This window comes from Petaurus breviceps, unplaced genomic scaffold (assembly GCF_028583685.1).
Source record: "Petaurus breviceps papuanus isolate PSGF00001 unplaced genomic scaffold, PetGlider_PUasm1.0 189, whole genome shotgun sequence".
Classification (NCBI taxonomy): Eukaryota; Metazoa; Chordata; class Mammalia; order Diprotodontia; family Petauridae; genus Petaurus; species Petaurus breviceps.
In genome coordinates this window covers 41384868-41403476 of record NW_027185809.1, presented here as the reverse complement: position 1 = coordinate 41403476, position 18609 = coordinate 41384868, and the positions used below count along the sequence as shown (strand labels likewise).

Sequence of the window (18609 nt, the reverse complement as noted above, 5' to 3'; positions counted from 1 at the left end):
GTTCTACAAGCTCTGTAGTTGCAGAGCACTTTGTCATCATGGGGTCCTAGGATCTAGAGTTGGAAGGGACAGTAGAGGTGATTTTATAGATGATTGCATTGTGCAGTTATTTTCCTTCACAGCAATGTAGCTGACCTGCCTGTTGTAATCCTTCTTCTATTTTGTTGTGAAACTAGTACACAGGGGGGCAGCAAAGTAGCGCAGTGGACAGAGCACTGGCCCTGAAGTCAGGAGGACTTGAGTTCAAATGTGGCCTCAGACATTTGACATTTACTAGCAGTGTGACGCTGGACAAGTCACTTAACTCTGATTACCTTGCCAAGGAAGGAGGGAGGAAAGAGAGAGACAGACAGAGGAAGGAACAAAGGAAGGAAGAAGTACATGAAGATGTTAAATAACTTTTTTCTCAACACAGGTTTATGTGTAAAGGCAGTGTCTAGTAAACTTCAGTTGGCTCAAATCACTTGGTTCTAATATGGCTGCCATTATTCGTTGTTATTCTTTTTTACTATTTCATCATCTCTTGGGTTTAATTGAATATGAGTGGGTCTTTTTCATTTGGATTTTTAAAAAATATTTTAAAAAATTTATGATATTTTAAAAATTATGATTTTTAAAAAATGTTTTATGTTATTTTAAAATTGAAGATAGGGGTCTCTTACTACTTTTAAGAAAAATCTGTTTCTTATTAATGACTGTTGCATTATCAGGAAGTTTAAAGCTCAGGAGAGAACTTTATAGAATGACTGAATTGGAGGAGACATAAGTGGTCATCTAGTCTGACCCACATCTTTAAAAGGATGTCCACTTAAAGTCATCATCCAGCCTTTATTTGAAGACTTCAGTGAGGGGACAGAGGGCGGGACATACTACATTCCCAAGCAGACCATCTGACCTTTAGATAGTTTTAACCTTTAGGAATTTTTTCCTGGCATTAGACCTAACTCTTTCATTTTAACTGTCACCCATTGCACCTACTTCTTACTTGTTGCTCCCAATTCTGCCCTCTGGGACCGTGCAGGGCATAAGAATCAGAGCTGTGTGATGGAGAGAGCTTTAGCCTTGTTGTTAGAAAGACTGGAGTTTGAAGCCTGCCTTAAACCACTCGACTGTTTGACCCTTAGCAAGTCACTTAACAACTCTGAGCCTCAGTTTCCTCATCTGTAAAATGAAGGGGTTGAACTCAATTACCTCCAAGGTCCCTTTCACATTTTACTTTATTTTATTTTTTGCTTTTTGGAGGGGGGAAGGTAGGGCAATTGGGGTTAAGTGACTTGCCCAAGGTCACACGGCTAGTTCTGTGGTAAGTGTCTGAGGCTGGATTTGAGCTGAGGTCCTCCTGACTCCATGGCCAGTGCTGTATTCACTGCACCACCTAGCTGCACCCCCCTTTCATATTTTAAATCTGTGGTCCTGTGTCTGATACTTCTTCCACATGATGGCCCTTCAGATACTTCCAGACAATTCTCATGCTTCCCATAAGACTTCTCTTCCACAGGTTCTTCAGTTCCTTTGCTTTAGTTTAATTTTGCTAAAATCCTTTTTTCTTTAGGGAGTTTTAGTCGGAGCACTATTTGAACATTAATATGTTAATCATTATACCATATGTATATTTTTCTATATTTTAACTTTGACCCATTATTAGAGAGAACTATCACATTAGTATAGAATGGGATGATTAGGTATGTTCTTACTGCCCTCCCTCCCTGCCCCCTACCACTTGCCCCAATTCCTTTATTAGAAATCCTTACAGCTTCTGTGTAGCAGTACTGTCCCCTCCTCCATCTCTTTTGTCTTCTGTAAGATAGTTCTGAATAATGAGCTAATATTGAGATAGCTGTATTTTCTCTGTTTCAGGTGGCCCTGAGAATCTTGTTACAGGGCTGTCTTCTTCCTCAGACAGGTCAGAGAGTTCCTCTGCAGAAAACCAGACAGTGGATGGAGAATCTCAGGACCTCTCTCACTCAGAGCAGGGTGATAGCTCAGAGAAGCTGGGTCTCATCTCAGAGCCATCATCCCCACCTGACAACCTTGTGCAGCCTAAACCTGACTTGGCCTCCGCCATTAGCACCTGGGTTCAATTTGAAGAAGATACACAATGGACCAGCACTTTGACAACTCACAAAGAAACAGGTGGGGCTGGTGGGAAGGGTAAGAAAAATTAGATACTAAGCTTCCTTGGTAGTTTCTTCTATGGGAAACGGTTCTCTGTATGAATATAATTGATGCTGCTGACTTTGCCTGTCTGAAAATATTGAATTAATCAATCACATTGAGGGTTGCACACAGATCTAATTTGGTTTCATCAAGAAACTAGCTTTTGTTAATTTAAGCAAATTGTGTAATGAGACAAACCCTTGTCTTCTTGAATCCTTTATCCTTGGCTTTGACTGCTAATTGTGTTTGTAAACATGTGTCTATGTATCTACTGAAATCTTACTCCAATAAGCAGAAGCTTCAGAAGGTCCTACCAATCCATTTCTATTCAGCATACAATTACATATATATATATATATGCATATATATATATGTATATATCTACTGTATACAAGCCATGGTACTGAACACTGGGAATACAAAGATAAATGAAACAGCCCTTGTACCCAGGCAACAGAGATTCTACTGCAAGGATACAACATTTATGGATACATATAAAGAAAACTTAGAAGTCTGTTATTTTTTAAAAATTTTTATTTAAATTTTTTTCCAGAATTTATTTATTTTTAGTTTTCAACATTCATTTCCACAAATTTTTGAGTTCCAAATTTTCTCTCCATCTCTCCCCTACCCCCCACCCCAAGATGGCAAGCATACTGATTACTCCTTCCCCTAGTTTTCCCTCTCATATATTCACCCCTTCCCCTCCCCTTACCCTCTCTCCCTTACTTTCTTGTAGGACAAGATGGATTTCTATATCCCATTGCCTATATATCTTGAAGGCTGTTATTTTAAGGGCCTGGTGACAGACTGTGGGTCTCCCGTCTAAGGGCTTTCTTACCTGATTGGTTCATCATGAGAGGTTTGGAAAGCTGTTGAAATTATTCATCCAAAGGAACTCATGAAGGCCATCTTCTCAAGTATAGCAAGGTTGAATCTGTATTGGTAGGGAAGGACCCAGGGCAGGTACGTGATACAGTGGATAAAGCACTGGGCTTGGAATCAGGAAGAATTATGCCCACATGTTCAAATCCAGCCTCAGACACTTACTAGCTGTGTGACCCTGGGCAAGTCACTGAATCCTTGTTTGCCTCAGTTTCTTCATCTATAAAAATGGGCTGGAGAAGGAAATGACAAACTATCTTTGCCAAGAAAACCCCAAAAAGGGTCAGGAAGAGTCAGACATGACTGAAAGGACTCAACAACAGCAGGGAAGGACCCACAGAGAACGCTGCATATTTATGTGTAAACATATGCATAGATCCACCAGGCACTGAGATTATTCCCCACTCAATTCCTGCTGAACTAGGGAGCAAATATTTCTCCAAGTGCTGGAATTATGCCTCATTCACCTTTTCATGTATTGCAGCTGTTTCATCCATGGCACTTAGAACGACAGCCTGCCTATAGTCTTTAAAAGGCTTCAGCAGATCTGGAGTAATTTGCCTGTTGTAACAAGTTGGTGGTAACTGTGTAGACAGCTGAGTCAAGTATGACTCCCACATCAGTAATGAGTTGCTTCCTGCATGTTACAACATCATCAGTTTTATTTTTGGTGATGTTATGTAGTGCACACCATGTGCACCTTTGCCTACCAATTCTTTTCTCAAAGAAAGTAATCATAATACACAGCCTACAAGTCTTTGGCTTCTTTCATTCTTTATTCCTGATCAATACTGGGTGTCCCAAAAGTAGTAGTGCAGTTTTAAGCTATTGAAGCTTAAAGGAGTTTACAGTTTAGAATACCACCAGCCTGTCTTTAAACCATAAGCTATTAAAGCTTAAAATTGAACTTTGACTTTAGGGACATGCTGCATATCCTAACAAATTTCTTGTCATCTATACCTTTCTTTGCTTTGTAGTTCCTGGGGAGCATAGTGTTTGTTGATTTAACTCTCACAGCCTTATTGAGTTCTTCCTAGAATTTCTTTTACCTTTTTATCCTCTGTAACTGGTGTTTCTGCCTAAGATGCAGTTATTTTCATGGTGGAACAGTTCTGCCGACAGAATGACTCCTCCCCATCCCCAAGGGTCAGCCCAGCTAAATGTGAAGAGGCTTATCGCCACTGCCTTTGATTCCAAAATAATACAAAATCATTTTGTATTTTTTCAGACCTTTGCCATTTCAGTAGTAATAGTGGCACTGAATCATATTGATCTTGACATTCTTGATTTAAACAAAACCAGAAGAAATAAATAAATTTTAACTAAATGTAAAAATGATTCAGGCTCTCCTTAGAGAAGCAAATAACATTAGGCAGTCAACAAGCATTTATTAAGTACCTACTATGGGCCAGGAACTGTTCTAAATACTAGGGATAAAAAAAAGGCAAAAGTCAGTCTCTGCCCTTGAGGACCTCACAAGTAAACAAATATGTACAAACAAGCTATACACAAGGTAAGCAGACAGCAGTTGGCAAGGGAAGGTGCTAGAATTAAGAGGGATAAGGAAAGGCTTCCTGTGGAAGGCAGTGTTTTAGCTGAAGGAAGCCAAGGAAGCTGGGAAACAGAGATGAGGATGGATGAGGGGATAGCCAGAGAAAATGCCTGGCATTCAGAGACACATTGTCTTCTTCGTGGAACAGCAAGGAGGCCAGTGTCACTAAATCAAAGAGTACACAGAGGATGTAGGATGTAAGAAGACTGGAAGGCAGGGAAGGGTATGAAGGCCTTTCAACATCAAACAGAGGATTTTATATTTGATACTGGAGGTATGAGGGAGCCACTGGTGTTTATAGAGTAGGGGGGTAACATGGGCAGATCTGCACTTTAGGGAAATCGTGTTAGTGACTGAATGGAAGATAAACTGGAGGGGGAAAGACTTGTGTCAGACTGACCAACCCAGGCATGTCAGTGATTTAAAATATATAGAATGTTTTAATTATTTTTAGTTATGTCTTTTTTTTGGGAGGGCAGTTGGGGTTAAGTGACTTGTCCAGCATCACACGGCTAGTAAGTGTTAAGTTTCTGGGGCCACATTTGAACTCAGGTCCTCCTGACTCCGGGGCCAGTGCTCTATTCACTGCACCACCTAGCCTCCCCCAGTCATGTCTTTTTAACATCATAGGATAAAGTAAATAACTACTTATATACTCTCTGGGAAGGCTGATACATAAAACATCAAGTCATGATAGTTTGAGGGACTTCTGAATAGGCATTTTATATTACTTCAGCTCTGCCAAGTCCTCCAGGCCCATGCCTTCTGGCAAATCTGCTAATCAGCTCTGACCAAGAGACCCAGATCTTGAGACCTTTGAAACTCACAGCCTCTAAGGCAGGACACATCCACTTCATGATTGCTGTTTGGTTGCCTTCTATCAGACAAAGAAAAACAAAGCAGAAGAGGCAACCAGAAGTCCAGGCTCAAGCTCACCTAGCTGAGCCCTGTTCTAGCTTCTGAGTGGAGCAGTTCCCATATCACCAGGTTGAAGGTACTTTCTTCTCCCACCCCTCACAGGAAGTGCCAGAATTATATCATGCCACCTAGAAAGCCTGAAGCTGTCTCTCCATTTTAACTGATGTGTCCCCACCCTCACTGCCATCATAAAGCTAAGGGGATCACTTTGTCTTCCTAAAACTGCTGAACCAACACATATGGTAGGTGGAAGCAGGCAGGGCAGCTCTGTGCATACTCCACGGGATACAATCCCCATTACATACGTGTTTGAGACAGACAGTACAAATGAACAAGGAATTGGGCCAAGAATTAAATAGGCAGAGGAGAGCATGTTGGATTGTCTTTGGGAAAACTTGCAGTGCTCCATTAATGACCCCAAACTTTTCCCAGAAACAAAGGACCATCTTTTTCATGGCAATATTCCACCAGCCATGAGTCATGGAATAGTATGCAGTCTGTGAAGAATTAAAAGTGAGTTATCACACAAAAGGCAGTGGAGAGGTGGATGTGAGCAGGCTGTAACACAGCAAATAAGAAACTTTAGGGAGCTGGAATAAAGATATATATGATTGAAAAGGAAGATGAGCTGGGCACAGGATAAGGGGAAAGCTAGCAAGTGTCCAGCAGGAGTGTCGCCTGGTACTAGTACATTTAATAGTAGTAGTGGTAGTTTCCTTGTGGTGTTAAGAGAAAGCAAAGAGAGTTCCCAGTGTGTTGGGTGGATCCTCTTGTGTAGAACTTATGGAAAGACGTGGACAATAGTTGCCAAGGGTGGGTAGGCATGAAATAGGTTGCAGTTTCCATTGTTAGAGGGGATATCCACATCGATCAGATCCCAGATCCCAGTAGTAAAGCTCAGTGGTTTATACTTTGCAGAGTATACCCTCCTCCCTTTTTGGAAATTGGAATAATAATTAGACTTCTCCAGCAGCACTGACATTTAGACTTTTCCAAAGGAAAGGCAGAGAGTGAGTTATATGGTGACTCTGCTGGTTTGTTTCTCTGATTTAACTGCTCCCATTCTGTGGCTGTCCTTGCCCACTAGGCTAAGTGTCCCTTCTATTGGTGTGAGCCTCAAGGATGTACAAGGAATATATATGTATATATGTGCATAAACATATACATACACATGGAACATATATACATATAAAAATTTATATACCTCTATGTACATTTACACATACACACATATATATGTAACATTTATAAAGTACTTATTATGTGCCAGGCACCGTGATAAGCACTTAACAGTTTTTATCTCATCTGACCCTAGGAAGTAGGTGCTATTATTATCCCCATTTTACAGAAAAAGAAACTGAAGCAAATAGTGTCTGAGGCTAGATTTGAACTCATATCTTTCTAACTCCAGGTCTGTCATGGGTGGGGGAGGGAGGCACAGAGAGAGATACACACATATAGCACATAATACATATATAGAGATGTATGTATTTATAATATATAACATTCTGAAGGCAGAAGATTCTTGACGCGTAGGACTACTACTAAAGTACTGTCATGTTGATTCTAACTGGGCCCTAATCCCGCTTAACGCTCATCACGTGCCTTTTGGTGACTTTTTCTTGATCTCTTGAGATAAGAGGGAGTTTAGAACTGGGTGAGGATGCGAAAAGAGGGAGAAATAGTGCCCTGTTCTTTAGACCTGCTCCTTAGTGATGAGTGTCTCCCTACTCTCCTAACCATTTCTGAAATGGAGAAGTAGGAGAAAATTTCACTCAGTCGATGGCCATCAGGTAGGCTTTAGAGCAAATGGGAGCCTTAGATATCCTGTAGTCCAACTTTATAGAGGTCAAAGGCTGGAGAGGCGAAGGGATTTTCCCCAAGTTACATGCCTAGTAAGGAAAAGAGCTGGGATTCCAACCCAGGCCCCCTGACTCCAAATCTCATTTTCTTTATTCTGTACTATTAGGAAATGGCAACTTTCAGTAAAGCTTGAACTTGAAAATTATCTAATTGTTGGGGGCAACTAGGTGGCACAGTGAAATAAGCACCAACCTTGCAGTCAGGGGGACCTGAGTTCAAATCCAGCCTCAGATAACACTGGCTGCATGACCTTGGGCAAGTCACTTAACCCCAATTGCCCTGCCTTCCCCCTCCAAAAAGACAAAAAAAAAAGAAGAAAATTATCTGATTGTTGATGGCGCATTCAAAGTATACAACTGTTGTGGTGGTAGTGGTAAGAAATGAAAATATGAGTCTGTTTTTCCTGATTATTTCATAAACCTAGATGTATCCTTGGGAAAATCCCAGTAGAGGTCACTGAATTAGAAACAATATAGTACAAAAAACAATTATTAAGCACCTGCTATGTGTCAGGCACTATGCTAAGCTGTGGATGCAGTCCCAGCCCTCAAGGAGCTTGCAACTTAATGGGAAAAGACAGTACATTAAAGGAAGCTGAAAAGGGAGGGGGGAGTGCCAGAGGAAGGGGGAGGCATAAGAGGGGAGCAGGTAGGCATGATGAAGATGTGCGAAGTGTATAATACAGGTTTCCATGTTACGTCATCACCATTGTGAAAAAGTTAAAATGTCATGATTGCTGGATACAACTCTGAATCATGTAGATTTTCTAATCCTGAAATCAATGCTTAAGAATCCTAGTAACTGCGAAGGAAAATGAAAATATATTTCTGTGAACAAAATGTAAGGGGATGGGGATGGTTGGGGTGTTGTACAAGTAAAGGTGTAGAACAGTATCAACTACTGCATTCCTGCTGTCTTATTACCTGCTGAGGAGGAAAAAAAAATGAAGGTAAAAACCCAGATTCCTCAACAAACTTTCTATTATATAGAATTCTCTCGCAAGCTGCTATCATGAATAAAAAGTAATTGGTAAAGGTAAGAACAGACTGAGCTCCAAAGAACTGTAATGAGCAGACAGCCCTGGAGAACTGATAAGGAAACATACCTTCCTTTCAGTAAACAGGTCAGGAACTATAAACGTGAAATGCTGTCTATGCTCTTAGTTGCTTAGCTGGTTGCTGTTTACTATGTCAACTTTTTCTTTGTTACATGGAAGGACTCATTGTAGGGAAGGCTTTTAGAGAAAATCAGTGCGGTATAAAAAAATGAAACAATAGACTTAAAAAAATAAAATGCTCTATTTTTTTTAAAAGATAGTACACACAGGCACATGGGATTAAGGTCTTTGTTCAATTCTGCCTGGATTTCTTTTATATCTTTTAGCACAGGGTTGTCTGCTACACTTCCCAAGTGTTCAGGAAATGCTTTTTCTATTGAGAGGACACTGTAAGTTCTAGAAAAATAATTTGTCTTGTCTCATCTTTATGTTTCATCCAGCCAACAGTTCTGTGCACACAATAAGTACTTAATATTTCCAGAATTTTTATGTTTAGGGAACAAAACTTGCTCAAAGTTGGTTTCCCAGATATGCCCCCAAATGGAAATGCCTTCTGCAAAAGGCCTTGTGTCCATTAAAAAAAAAAAAAAAGAAAATTGAAAGTTTTAGGTTGGCTGTGAAGAAGAAAATGTGTTTGTAGTTCTGTTTGCCTCAACTATTGCAACACTATTTTGTGATTTGGCTGTTGAAGTCTACATTGTGCTTCTTCCTGCAAAGGGCTAAAGCCAGAATTTAAAGCAAAGCTCCTGCCTCCTAGGGGTTGGAGACTTATCAGTTAACCACTATTTATTTATCATCCCTTACTCCACAGCATTATGGTGCTGGGCTTTCCAAAAGGTCCACGCAGGTGAATATCTAGTGTATTCATTACATCTTCTTGGTGCAAATAGATGAGGCTGTCATGATAGCTAAGTAGAAATTTTAGCCAGTAACCTGGCATAACATAGATCAGAAGTCTTAAGATTTTTGTTCCTACTTAATATAAAATTTTCATTGGTACTTCATTTTCTAATCATCATTTCCCTAAATAGTTTTCCTTTCTATTTCTCTTGTTAATTCACTTCAAACCAGTCTTTTCAAGACTTATTTACTGTATACTTTTCATTAAAGTCAACAAACATTTATTTTTAAATATATTTTAATTTTTTTCTGTTAAATATTTCCCAGTTACATGTTAAAATTTTAGACATTTATCTTTTAAAATTTTGAGTTCCAAATTTTCTCCCTCCCGTCTCCTCCCCTACATCCCTTGAGAAAGCAAGCAGTATAATATTGATTATACATGTGAAGGCATGAAAAGCATATTTACATATTTGCCATGTTGCAAAAGAAAACACACACACTCACAAAATCCAAGAAAAATAAAGTTGAAAAGAAGTATGTTTCAATCTGTAGTTGGAGTTCATCGGTTCTCTCTGGATGTGTATGACATTTTTTTCATCATGGGTCCTTTGGAATTATTAACAAGCAATTATTAAGCTATTACTAGTGCTAGGCCGGGCAGCTAGGTGGCACAGTGGATAGAGTGCCAGACCTAGAGTCAGGAAGACTCATCTTCCTGTGTTAAAATCTGGCCTCAGAAACTTACTAGCTGTCTGACCCTGGACAAGTCACTCAACCCTGTTCGCCTCAGTCTCCTCATCTGTCAGATGAGGTGGAGAAGGAAATGGCAAACCATTCCAGTATCTTTGTCAAAAAAAAGTCCCCAAATGGGGTCTTGATTAGTTGGACACCACTGAAAAGTGAATGAGTAACAACAATGGTACCCACTAGGCACTATTCCTAGGTAAGTGCAGGGAATGCAAATAAACAAAAAGAAAGACATTCCTGGCCTTCAGGACACTTGCATTCTAAAGCTAATTAAGTAAGACTTTATTTTTTTCCCCCTTGTGGTAGTTCTGAATTATAGTAGAGAAAGGTCTTGGAGCTTTTGGACATGTGGGTTGTATGCATACCAAGAGGGGTGAGGTTAAAAAAAGAAGAAACAATCTTTGGGAGCTTTTTCATCTTTTTTTTTTTTTTCAAGGGGGAAAGGCAGGGCAGTTGGGGTTAAGTGACTTGCCCAGAATCACATGGCTAGTAAGTGACTTGCCCAAAGTCACACGGATAGTAAGTGTTAAGTAACCTGAGGCCAAATTTGAACTGAGGTCCTGACTCCTGGGCCAGTGCTCTATTCATTGTGCCACCTAGCCACCCCAGAGCTTTTTTATCCTTTCAGTAGTACCATTAAGATTAATAAGAAGCAAATCTTTCTTTTCCTTTCTGAGTGTCATTCTGTTCCTTTCCTCTATGTCATGTACTCCATGCTGCTTTATCTTCTGTCTGCCTGGAGCATTTTGTATTTTGTTCCAGTGTCTATCTCAGGCAATGGGCTTTTTATTAACAATGATTTGTTCTGATGAAAATGTTAAGAGTGATTTTCTCTAGGTTGGTTGTGCCTGTCTGAAGAATGCATATTCTATTTGGCTTAAAATAATATTTGGAAGAATGGGAATGGATCTCTACTTGCCTTTTCTTGGATTTCAAGTGTTGTCTCAGTGAGTTATGCAATAACTTAATGTTCTGCCATGCAGTAAGAAATAGGAACACAGAGTAATTTCACAGCAAGGAACTTGATTGAGGAATATCTTCTAGGCTATCCTTAACCTTCCCTGGTTTCCATCTCTGTACTTCCTTTGTAGTAAATCCAGCAATACATTGAAGATGGTCAGTGTCAGAAGTGAACTTTAGGTTGCATATACACCTAAAGGGGCCTACATGATGCAAAAGAAGGTTGGATTACAGCCTAGAATGGGAATGTACTATTTGGCCTAATTAAAATGCAAGAAGGCTGTAACCATAGTGGAGTTGAAGACAAAGAGTCTGTCTTTAATGTTAAATCTCTTATTTTGTACTCTTTGAATAGCCAGAACAGACTCTGGGGAGCTTACTGAGAGTAACAGAAGGGCCAAGCCAATGGAGTTTTCAATAACCATCGAGCGCCCCGATGGCCGGGGTATTTATTTCATTGTGCACTGAAACATTCTGAGGCTGATTAAATAACCAAGAGCAACAGTTTTGTAATGAGAACATTCTTAGGTATGTGTAAACATTCAGAGGGGACAGTCCATCTATGGCTTTCTTTAAAATCATAGCTAGGAGAGAATACAAGATGGAGAAATGCAATCTTGGTCAGATTTTAGCCCAGGAAATTAGAGATGAATGATCTCTTTTAGAAGGCATAAAAACAAAACAAAAACAGAAAGACAGACAGTAACCTATTTTAAAAATCTTATAAGAGACTGGAAGGCACAAACTTAAGGGTCCAGAGGGTGGCAGGAATTAGGAGATGGAGAAGAGCCTACCCCTTGGGTCTAAAGTAAAATAAGAGTGCCCTCTGCTGCATGGCTGAGGCCACACTAAAACATCTTAAGTGATAAAATTAGCATCTTTTGTCTTGAGGGAGACTCATATCTATCAGTGTTGAGTGTTTTTCCTGGAAATGGTAGCAAGCAGAAACTTAAATGTTTTTTGATCCCTAAGTTTAAGTTAATTTTTGGAGACAGTTGTAAATAGGGCATGTGAAAAAGCATAGGAAGAGAGAAGAGTGGTAGTATGCAGAAATAGTCAGAAATTAAGTCACTGATCCAGGAACCAATAATGGTAAAGAATCGAACTATTTTACTGAATCCAGGCATTTTTACTGAATCATGAACCAAACCAAAGTGATATCTTCCCCTCACTAAAAATAATCATTAATAATAATAATAAAAGTCAACCTGTTCAAATCTGAAGATATGCTATATTTTCTGAAACTATTAAAGTGGTAAATCATAACCCTTCTGGACTTCAGTTTCCCCAACTATAAAATAAAGAGGATAGGATTAGATTATCTTTTTGGTGCTTTCTAGTCCTTAATGTAAGTGCTATGATCTTGTTCTCCAAGACGAACTGTTATTTTGTTCTATTTGAATCATTAAATAGGAAGGAAGAAAAGAAGGAAGTAAACATTTCTTAAGTACATGCTATGTGCCAGGCACCTATGCTAAATACTTTACAAATATCATTTCACATGGTTTTCACAAAAACCCTGGGAGAGAGGCAGCAAGGTTGCCCAGTGAATAGAGCACCGGCCCTAGAGTCAGGAGGACCTGAGTTCTAATGCGACTTCAGACACTTGACACACTTACTAGCTGTATGACCTTGGGCAAGTCACTTAACCCCAATTGCCTTGCCTTACCCCCTCCAAAAAAACACCCCCAAAACCCTGGGAGGTAGGTAATATTATCCCCATTTTACAGATGATGAAACTGAGGCAGATAGGAGTTAAGTGACTTGCCCAGGGTCCCATAGCTAGTAATTATCTGAGGGTGGATTTGAACTCAAGTCCTCCAAACTCCAGGTCCAGTGCTCTCTCTATGGTACCACCTAGCTGCTTCCACTGTAGTCAAGTGGAAAATGTTAATGCATCAGACCAGACAACTCTACAGTGTAAAGAGTGCTGGGTTGAGACTCTAAGGACCTAGGTTCAAATCCTGTCCCTAATGCTTACTCATTGTATAAGTAAGAACTTAGGCAACTTCTTGAGAAGGTCTGGAATAGATGGCTTTTGAGATCCTTTCTAACATTAGATCTGTAATTCTATAACCGACCTCTCTGAACCTCAGTTTCTTCATCTACAAAGTTAGATTGGAGTCGGTGGCCTGACATCTCATTCCATTCACAGAATTAGAATTTGGAAGGGACCCAGAGGTGATCCAGGCCAACCTCTGCTTGAATAGGGTATACATCTACAATATCCCTGAAGTGGCCATCCAGGCTCTGAATGTACACTACTTCTAGTAATGGAAAACTCACTATCTCCCAAGGCAGCGCATTCCCCTATTGGATAGCTCAAATTATTAGGTAGTTTCCCTAGACATCAAGTTAAAATTTGCCTCTGCAACTTCTACCAATCATCTTTAGTTCTTCTGCCTTTTGTGGCCAAGAAGAAGTGATCTGGTCTGTCTGTCTGTCTCTTTCTCTTTTTTTGCTTTGTGGATGGGGGAATGCAGGGCAATTGGGGTTAAGTGATTTGCCCAAGGTCACATGGCTAGTTTTGTGTTAAGTGTCTGAGGCTGGATTTGAACTCAGGTCCTCCTGACTCCAGAGCCGGTGCTCTATTCACTGTGCCACCTAGCCACCCCCAGTCTCTCTTTTACATGGCATTCTTAAAGATAGCCATCATATCTCCTTTACTCAATTGTTAAGTATTTTTTTCTCTAATGAAACATCCCCACTTCCTTTAACCACTCTTTCATAGCCATGATGTTTAATCCCAATATCATTTTGGTTGCCTTTCTTTATAGATACATTTTTAAAATGTTTACTTAAAGCAAAGAATATGCACATTTTCCACAAATGTTCTTCTAATTATAGGATGCTTACACTTGCGTGTGGACAGATTGATTTTGTAAAGAGCATAGAACTACTGCTTCCATTTTCATTATGTACATTAAAGTTCCTCTGCCGTTAGAGTAGTTTTGCAGCAAAGAAGATCATGAAATACAGGATGTGCATAACTACAAACACAGAAGGTCTTTCATTTCTGAATATTAGCCTCACAACACAAGCAAAAGCACTAGGTTACCCCTGTCCTTCACAGCTCTTCTTTGAAAAGCTTGAGCAAAGGCCTCCCAGTTATGTCTGATGAAACTAATTTCTGAACCCAGAGAAAGACTAATTTATGAAGATGTATCCAGTGTCAATGGAAAATTTAGCCATTTCAAGTGAATTGGAGGAGGATTTGAAAGATCCGCTTCGCGGGAAGACACTAAAAACAACAATTGTTTTTTTTTTCCCTTTTTTTGTCTCTTGGACAAAATGTGTTCATGAATTTAAGGGCAAAATAAAGTATACACATTTTTCTCATGAATGGGTGACATCTTGTTTTCTGAAATACCACGCAAGATTAGCACCTTCCATTAGGCTATTTGAAGTAACCATAGCAATAGCTAGCTTTTTTTAAAGCATTTAAAAGTTGTCAAGTATCTTACCTGTGTCTTCTTTTTTGATCCTCACCAGGATTGCCTGGCAGGTAGGTGCTACTGCTATTCCCATTTCACACATGAAGAATTGAGGCAAAAAGAGGTTAAGTGACTAGCCCAGAGTCCCACTCCTTTAAGTGTCTGAGGTAGGATTAGTCCTAGGGTCTTCCTACCTACAAATCCAGCACTCTATGCACTGCAATACTTAGCTGCCTGAGAATATAAGTTCTACCTTCTCCACCTCCATACCTTTATTTGTGTCAGCTGCTATAGCCTTCAAATCCTGATTGGTTTGACTAGTTGAAAATTACATATGTTTGTAGGTTTTAGCTAGGAGTTTTAATTAGACTGATATAGCTAAAGCTTAATCCTTGGCTTCCCATTTTTTACTTTTTCTTTAAATTATCAAACAGTTCCAAGTTGTTTGATTTTCATTTAGCCAAATAGATGAGGAAAGTTATCCTTTTATGATTGCAAGCTTTGATTCAGCCAGTTGTTCCTATCAACCAGGGGTTTCCCTTTGTAAAATATGGTGGAGGGAGGGAAGTTATTCTGAGAAGCCCACACTTATGAGATTAGGGTTTGAAATGACTTCCTGGGTGCATGAGGTATAAAAAGCCTAGCCTATGAGGATTACTCAGGCTTGAAAGAATTCCCACTGTTCTGTGAGTCAGCATACCTTTCTGACCAGGTAGACAGCAATCAAGATCCTTGAGGGCAGGATATTTTTTGTTGCTGTTTTTGTTGTTTTTAAGTTATTAAGTAAGCACTTAATACATGACTTGATGGACTGATTGATAGATCAGGAAGTATTTGAGAGCCTTGCTCATTAGAATCAGTGTTGTATCTTTATTGATCCTTTTTATTACTGGGCAAACTTCTTTTTGTTAAATATTTTGCGACTCACAAGTGTGTCATTGTGTTCCAGTCCCTAGCCTGAACCACTGAACAGGCCTAAATTAAACCTAACCCAGAATAGCACCAGATTAGCAATCTAGGACAATTAGAGCATTTTGAGGGTTAGCACACTTCCTCCAAATGAATCACTGTTGCAACCATTTAGTATTTCTTTTGATGAAGTCACAATTAAACCACAAAGGAAAGTGAAAATTGAACTAATCAGTAATCTATGAATGTGCCCATTAGCTAATGATATGGTGAATACATAGCTTGTTATTGTGGGTCCAAATTTATGATAAAGAGCATGCATCCAAAGCACCTATGATGGAAGTGGAGGTGCATCATAATTCTAGTAAAAAGTGTTTAAAGATATTATGCTGTACTTTATGGATGATTTAAGGGATTTTCAGGAATTTTTGCTCTGACTTCAGAACTTCATCCCTACATAAAATATTTTCTACTGAATTTATTGATTTCAGCTTAAGTATCTACCAAGTATCCTAGAATTCTAAAGAAAAAAGATGCCGTTAGTTAACCACCCATGAATGGCTGTAAAGTGGAGAAGCAGACTTGAATCTATCCTCTGCATTTTTGTCTTATGGCATGAAAGGGCTAGAGGGGGAAGGGGAAATGGCAATAGAATGTCATTGTTCCATAGTATAAATATCACAGGCTTGGCTTCTGGGAGAGGACCAATTCCAAGCCCTTTCAGCTAATTTTATGGTCTGAGTGAATTTCATTAGGGACTTAAATAAATTATCACATTAATGATTGCTGAACTGATATAAGTAAGCAAATGTGTTGAACCAGGCAAAAGCAATTAATGAGCTGCGTTGACATCTGGCTTCTCTCTTCTAGAAAGGGTTGTTTTTTAAGTTCAGCTTGGGGCTTGTTAAATATAAAAAGATTGGAAAAATCCAATGAAAACTAGCCAGAATGAAAATAATTAAAGCGCTCTCATCTGTGAGTAGTAGCACTTGATTTACTATCAGTAAACCTAGCTTTAAATGCCATATCTGTCATTAGCTGTTTGACATTGGCCAAGGTATTTGACCTCTCTATATTCAGTTTCTTTCTAGCTGTGGAATGAAGGTACTGATGATCTTTCAATGATATAGTACTATAATAGTATTAAGCTTGTATAAACTTTGTTAATGGTATATTATAATAGCCAATATAGTGCTTTAAGGTTCAAAGAGTGCTTTGCAAATATAAGCTCATTTGTTCATTTAACTGAAGCATATTTTCATGGGTTAGAATAATTTGTATTCCTTTTAATTGTCCAGATCAGCATAAAAGTCTTTGCTTTTGTGTGTGGTTGGGGGTGGGGAGTGGAGGGAAACAATCTGTCTTTTGAGTTCCTGAACATGAAGAACGAAAACATTTTATTACTTTTAAAATATATCTTAATTAATTCTATTAATTCTTTTCTCATTCTGGAATATGTTAACTTATTCTTATATTTATCTATACATTCTCAATATATCATGTGTAAAATATATTTCACATATAATATGTATAATGAAATGTGCTACATATGCCTATATTATAAATTACATATATATATGTGAATCTATAATATAGGCATATGTAGCACATTTCATTAAGCTGTGTACCCAAGGAACTTAATTTTTAAAGGCAAGCAATTATTGAATATTTAGTCATAAAATACATTCTTTATATTCATTAAACTAAATAAAAGCTAAATTTAATTTTTTTATTAAAGATTAACAGCTAGTTAGTGCAATATATGATTTATTCCTCACCCCACCCCCATCGACATTTGAACCACTTCCCAGCCCCTATGGCTAATCAGTAACTGTGTCCCACCCTTTGAGGGACTCCTCCCACAATCTAGGAAGATATGCTTCTGCCACTGCTCCTACTACCACCAGGAAGAAAGCATGTCATGAGTGAACATAAATTTCCTATGTGCATGTATTTCACAATTCAGCTCTTATTGCATAATAAAACAATCTAAACTTTAAAATTAAAAGAACATACTATGAGATTAAATTAAAACACAAAATGACTTTTTTGAGATAGAGTGTGCCTGCATATGCCTGACACACCTTGTGCACACACTCTTGTATGTTATTCAACAAGCATTTATTAAATGCCTAATACTGGTTCTGTGTGTTTTATTTTCTTTCTATACTATTTTGCAAACATACTTCTAGCCAGAAAGATTGCCAGCTTTTTCCCTGACATTTGTATTTTCCTCACATAGGAAAAAAGATTCAGAGTATTATGTGAGATTGAATGAGGGAAGAAATGATTTCTAGCTCAGAGCATCAAAGAAGGTATTATGGAGGGAGTGGTACCTGAGCTCTACTTCAAGAAAGGAAGAATTTTCCCTAGCAGAGATGGGGATGGGGGAGGGGGAGAGGCTGCTACATTCCTGGGGTTGGGGGCATGTTGTTAGCCTAGGCAGGCTACCACACACTGAGATGAGAGCTGTGAAAGCCCTTTGAGGTCTCAGAACACAGTTGTCACCTAAGTGATATTTCTTCAGAAAGCAAACAAGCAAGGATACCAAGATTTGTTTGAACCCCACACCCCCACCCTTAGTTCCCTGATACTAGAGTGAGTGAGGTTTCTTCGGACAGCATTATTTCTAATACACTGTCCTGGCCACACTGCCCCACCCCCATTCAGTGTTCATCATCCACTGCCTGAAGTCTAACCTACCTTTTCAGTCTTATTTCACACTATTCCTATTAATGTACTGTGAGTTCTAAGCAGAGATTAGGTTACTTGCACTTCACCAGTTTAATTCTTCCCTCTCTTACCTTTGTGGTTTTGTGTGTGATCCCCAGCACCAGCGATAGACTACCCTCTTCCATGATATACTCACACCTCTGCCTGTTTAAGCCTTCCCTTTTTTCCAAGGCTTAGCTCAGTTGTGGCATTTTTTCTATAGTGATGTTCCTAAATCCCTTTCCTACCTTGAGTCTCTTGGCATATTTTGTTCAGACCTCCCCAATTCACTTATATTCTTATTTGTATTACAGTGTGTGTTTTATTTCTCCTACAAGATTGTGTACTGCTTGACAGCTGGGATTATTACCTTGCTTCATCCCTGTATTTCACATGGTACCTAACTCACCTATGCATGGAGCAAACATAATGTTTTCCTCAATTTACTATACTGAATATGGCACTCCCAAATGAATAAGCGTGCATATGCCATTAACCAGAGATTTCCTGTGCTTTTCAGTAAAATTGAGAGGACAAAATGTGAGGGCAGAAACTGTGATAGTTTTGGTTAT

At 39.1% G+C, this 18609-nt stretch overlaps 1 protein-coding gene across 4 annotated transcripts in view; it reads left to right on the top strand.

The window, feature by feature from the left end:
- Nucleotides 1-18609, top strand: part of STON2 (stonin 2) — a 186249-nt gene that overhangs the window by 49800 nt on the left and 117840 nt on the right. For 2 of the 4 annotated variants that reach the window (XM_069092359.1, XM_069092360.1), the window contains one exon: nt 1858-2151. In XM_069092359.1, coding sequence (XP_068948460.1) covers nt 1858-2151 — 294 coding nt within the window. The remainder of the gene's footprint in view (nt 1-1857; nt 2152-18609) is intronic. The other 2 variants (XM_069092362.1, XM_069092361.1) reach the window with 2 other exon arrangements.